Raw genomic sequence first — 6,000 nt, 5'->3', positions numbered from 1 at the left:
CTCTAAGAGTTAGATATTAATATATAAACAGTTTTATGTTCATTTTTAATAAAGGTTCTGAGAAAAAAGTTATGAAAAAATGCTTATTTTTGGTCTTCTAAAGTGTACTAGTACCTTAAGGCAAGGTTCTGCAACTATATATTTTCTTGTGGCCTATCAATTTGCTTGAATATTTTTACATGGGGTTAAGCCAATAACAACTAATAACTTAATAACTACCTACTTAGTTATACTTTTTGGCAGATTTTTTTTATCTATAGGTAATCTGAAATTTCCGAAGTGGAAATCGAAACGTCACACATTAGTTGGTTAAAACTGTAATTATTATTACAATCAATGACTGTGGCTAACCCCATGTAAATACACAATCTTTAACCATATTAAGGATATTTTAATGATTGATTAAATAAAATAGAAAGTAATAAAATTCTTTGGTGTCAATAAAACAATAATAAAATATATTAAAATAAATATTTAATATCATTATTCAAAATAATACCGAAATAATACAAAATTTTTAAGGAATAAATACAGCTTGCATAAATAGAAATCTGCTATACTGAAATTTGGATATTTGCGTAGCAAGTAATATAGCAATATTTTAAAAACCAACATTAGAATTATTCAGAAGTTTCAATTAAACGACAATTAGACGAATCTAACTATATAGATGTTAAATATTAATGAAATGTTAGACATATTGATTTTACCCCTTTCACAACATTAAAAAAATTGTGAAAACCTTGAATTATTAATGTCTGTCTGTCCGTCCGTCTGTCAGTGGTGAACACAACTCCTCCGTTATTAGAACAAATAGAATGACAAATAAGGTATCAAATGAGATCTTATAACCCACAGATTGTATTAAAGGTGAGAAATTTGACCTCAGACTTCCGGTTCCAGAGTTGAAACCGGAAGTACAGTTTTAAAGTCGCCGAAATAGTACAAGCGATATATTATTAGACGCGCCTTAGCAAGACGAGAACAAATATTTACTTCCGGTTCATACATCACTTCCGGTTAAAAAGTTATGACCGGAAGTCTGGCAAAAATTACAAAATTAGTGAAATCAATCGACGAGCGACGCGAGATTAAACGAAGAGTTGAAATATTGACTTCTGGTTCTACTTCCGGTCACGTTGGGTGAAAACCTAAAGCTTACGAAGTCCAACTTTGCTTGTTTCTCTTGTTCATAAACGATATTTATAAATTATATTTGTTAATGCTTTATGTTCCATATTACTATATTTTTGCCATGCAAATATAAGTTATTGAACTTTAATCAACGTAAAAAGGAATTTAAATATTTAAAATTAAAAATTTAATTATAAAGTTGGGTATAATCATTCATATAAAATATATTTATAATACAATAATATGTCTAAAACATATATCAAACAAATCTACAAGTATATCTTGATTTTATATTTTCTTAAATGTTTTCGACACATACCTAAAAATAAATTTTATTTACTTGTCACAAATATGATTATGTCCAGAAGTATTACAGGCAGATTGCTCCTTCAAATAGTGGAAGAGAATTTTGTAATTTTTAGAATAATCTCTATCCAAAGATAAGCCTAGTTTATCTGATGCTAAATAAGCTGCTCCTACGCCACTCTCAACGTCTAGTCGCATTAGGGTTAGCTCTTTTACATTAGTTGTAGCCAAATATTTTAAGAAACCTGGTTTTAGTAACTCCCAACTATGCCACACGGAACCAACGCAAGTTATGTGTATTCCACCTTCCCTGTCAGTCAACTTTGGATCTGCTTTTAAAACTACAGCTGTAATATTTTGGGCTATAGAGCTTCCTGCTTTGCTAAATATGTGCTGAGCCAGAGGATCGTTCTTGCGTGTAGCCAATTCTGAGATTTTTTTAGCTAAAGACGCTATAAACGCCTTATCAAAATTGGCGTAAAAATAATCAAGTATATCTGCTTGTATTTTTATTTTGAAATGTGATCGAATGACATCCCAAACTGCACCTATCGGATGTGGAGATTTTTCAAAATTGTCTAATTCATCAAAACATGTTTTTATGGCCATGTGGGATATATTCCAGGCTAAAAAAGAAAACAAAATTAATACAAAATGCCTATATAGTCTAAAATATATATAATAACAATATTTTATGGGACATCAAAAACTGGAGACGAACGTTTAGGTGAATTCCGTACACACGTTTCTGGATTTTCTTGTTGCATACCATTCTATAGATTTAAAAAATCTGTCTCAAAAAACATCTAGGTAGCAGACCAACAATGCCTATACTCATAGCATTGATCACAGTACGTGTACAATTCGAATATATAGACCAGGGTAATAAGCTAGAAATAGACCATGTTCGGGACACTCAAAGATCCAGGTAGCTGACTATTTTTTAGTTATTGTTTACCTATAGGATGAAAACCTACTTGTTTCCTGCCTAGAGTTCGCGTCCGGTTTTTAATTATTAACAATTTAGTGCAAAAATCGCGATTTTTTCGATTTTTTGCACCCCTTTCAAAAGCTAAATAGTTGACATAAAATTTCAAAATTTAATTTTTTTAGAACATTAAAAAACCTTCAAAATGCCGATTTTTGAAAGTTAAAAAGTTAATTTGTTGCTACGCAAACTGCAAAATAAGTGAAAATCGTTATTTGTTAATAACTTTTACTAAAACTACCTTAGAACCTTAAAAAATACCAATTAAAAAAAGAAAGATCAAAATCCATTGAGTAGATCCGGAGATACAACAAATTATATTCGCTTGAAATTGCTTTTTCGGTATTTTAACTCGCTGGATTTGTAGGTTCCCCTAGTAATCGTTTGCACTACATTTTTGAAAAATCGTAGAAGGTTCTATGAAGGTATAATGTTTGTGCAAATTTTTTAAGAAAAAATACAAATCCCATTCTTTAAAATGGCATTAATGAGATTCCTTATGTATTATAAACAAATTAGCTGTGAATTAAAAAAAACATATGGCTAACTTTGTCTCAAATGAGCCCAGGCTAAATATTTTTATTTGAAAATTCGTGTTAAAATACTATCTTTTCGAATAGGTATATAAGAAGATTGTTTCTACGGACAACATTTTTAAAATTATTCTAAATCTTGAATGGGTTGCATGTGGGAGTTCATTTTAAATGAAGTAAAAGTCAGACTTACTCTCAATCTTTATTATAACTTCCGACGACCGATTTCGCTCTTTAAAATATGTAGAGAACCTTCAGGTCAAAGGTAACAAGTTACAAAATGATTCGGATACAAGGAGCTACTAACTCAGGATTCATTTTCATGATGTTTCTGTTAAAGTTATGTTAACGGGATGTGGTGGAATAGACGGAGGATGCAGCAAAGGTAAATAAATTTATGGGATTTGGGAATTCTTGAGGGTGATGAGATAGTTGGTGTAAGACAACCAACAAATCTGTGCTTGTTATTATGTTTGTGTAGTTAAAAATAGTGAATGATATATATTAAAAGGTTTTGGTTTTTATATTATTTAGAGATAAAATGATTAAATGTAGTGCTCCTGACCAACCAAATTCCCTCATTATCTGTTGTATCGTCTTTTGTTCTGTGTGTTTTCTGTTTTATTTAATTGTGAGGTGAATTTACTTAATTAGTCATTTATTTATTGACGAAATTTATAACACAATGTAGGTATACCCTAAAATATAATTTACTACTAATTTTTTCTTTTATCTGGTTCAATAGAATATTAATATTTATCCATTGCTTATATCACTAAAACACAGTTTCAATTTACAATCAATTACTTCTTACTATATTTTAACGCCTATTGTCTATCTATTCCAATTCTCCACCCTTTAATTTATAATGTTTTTTTATTTACCTACATTGTTGTCATTTAATTCACATTTATTACTATTTATTATATGACTGCTAATACAGTATTTTTGATGAGTTGTAGATTAATTGTGGGCATTATAAATTAGGGGTCCGGACTATTTTGAGTCGCAGTCTATTTTGAAACAACCTATCCAACAACTGTAGTACGTAAGTCATTACGTCTAGTGTAATAATTATCAGTGGCTGTCAATAAAACCATTTTTACTCCACGACTTAGAATAACTATTCCCAATCGTCGATCGAGAAGAAACGGACACAGGGCATTCAAACCAATTCGAAATTATATTATTAGTCCAGGGTAATAAGAATTTTCTCGGGACACTCAAAGATCCAGGTAGCTGACTACTTTTTTAGTTATTGTAGACCTTTAGGAAGAAAATCTACCTATTTCCTGCCTAGAGTTCGCGTCCGTTTTTTTAATTATTAACAATTTAGTGCAAAAATCGCGATTTTTTCGATTTTTTGCACTCTATTCAAAAACTAAATAGTTGACACAAAATTACAAAATTTAGTTTTTTAGAACATTGAAAAACCTTCAAAATGCCGATTTTTGAAAGTTAAAAAGTTAAATTGAAATTGTTGCTACGCAAACTACAAAATAAGTGAAAATCGTTATTTGTTAATAACTTTTACTAAAACTACCTTTGAACTTTAGTGTTTCACCCAAAGTTGGATATTGGGGTACTTAACAAACCCTCGAAATTTGAGACTAATCCATTAATTAGTTTAAGAGTTATTCTATTTGTTTATCCCAGAGACCTTTATTTTGCAATAAGATAAAACAGAAAATAATGAAGATAGAGCAATTCTGAGTATGCCAAATGAAAGTAGAAGAGTGATAGTATCAAAATGTATTAAAAAAAAAAAAAATAATTAACATACTCAAAAATCCTAATGCCAAATTTTTAAAATTTTGTAGTTTATAAACATTTAGAATAACTGAATGAAGTAAAAGTCAGACTTACTCTCAATCTTTATTATAACTTCCGACGACCGGTTTCGCTCTTTAAAATATATAGAGCATCTTCAGGTCAAAGGTAACAAGTTACAAAATGATTCGGATACAAGGAGCTACTAACTCAGTATTCATTTTCATGATGTTTCTGTTAAAGTTATGTTAACGGGATGTGGTGGAATAGACGGAGGATGCAGCAAAGGTAAATAAATTTATGGGATTTGGGAATTCTTGAGGGTGATGAGATAGTTGGTGTAAGACAACCAACAAATCTCTGCTTGTTATTATGTTTGTGTAGTTAAAAATAGTGAATGACATATATACAATTTTAATGTGTGTTGATTTTAAAGATTTTATTTCTATGTATTAAAGGTTTTGGTTTTTATTTTATTTATAAATATTAAAAGAATTCTATTTATTAGTAAATGTAAGATTGACAACGTTTGGATCAAAGAGTGGGGCGAGTATTTAATGTGTATGTTAGAACTAGATGTGCAGTTATAAACTAAATAGTTAGGGTCAGTACTTGATCTTTAAGAGTTGGTAGGTCGGAAAGCTTAAAAATTGTAGCTAAAATACTGTATTAGCAGTCATATAATAAATAGTAATAAATGTGAATGTGAATTAAAGGACAACAATGTAGGTAAATGAAAAACCATTATAAATTAAAGGGTGGAGAATTGGAATAGATAGAAAATAGGAGTTAAAATATAGTAAGAAGTAATTGATTGTAAATTGAAACTGTGTTTTAGTGATATAAGCAATGGATAAATATTAATAATCTATTGAACCAGATAAAAGAAAAAATTAGTAGTAAATTATATTTTAGGGTATACCTACATTGTGTTATAAATTTCGTCAATAAATAAATGACTAATTAAGTAAATTCACCTCACAATTAAATAAAACAGAAAACACACAGAACAAAAGACGATACAACAGACAATGAGGGAATTTGGTTGGTCAGGAGCGCTACATTTAATCATTTTATCTCTAAATAAAATAAAAACCAAAACCTTTTAATACATGTCATTCACTATTTTTAACTACACAAACATAATAACAAGCACATATTTGTTGGTTGTCTTACACCAACTATCTCATCACCCTCAAGAATTCCCAAATCCCATAAATTTATTTACCTTTGCTGCATCCTCCGTCTATTCCACCACATCCCGTTAAC

The 6,000-nt window shown here is 29.7% G+C and overlaps 1 protein-coding gene across 1 annotated transcript in view; it reads right to left on the bottom strand.

Moving 5' to 3' along the window:
• Positions 1–457: 457 nt before the first annotated feature.
• Positions 458–6,000, bottom strand: part of LOC114327488 (N-acetyl-D-glucosamine kinase) — a 154,822-nt gene continuing 149,279 nt past the window's right edge. Inside the window, exon 4 of the mRNA XM_028276131.2 lies at positions 458–2,066. Coding sequence (XP_028131932.1) covers positions 1,471–2,066 — 596 coding nt within the window. The 3' untranslated portion in view covers positions 458–1,470. The remainder of the gene's footprint in view (positions 2,067–6,000) is intronic.

Source organism: Diabrotica virgifera, chromosome 2 (assembly GCF_917563875.1).
Source record: "Diabrotica virgifera virgifera chromosome 2, PGI_DIABVI_V3a".
Classification (NCBI taxonomy): domain Eukaryota; kingdom Metazoa; phylum Arthropoda; class Insecta; order Coleoptera; family Chrysomelidae; genus Diabrotica; species Diabrotica virgifera.
The sequence above is the reverse complement of the archived record's forward strand: the minus strand, read 5'-3'. Positions and strand labels throughout refer to the sequence as shown.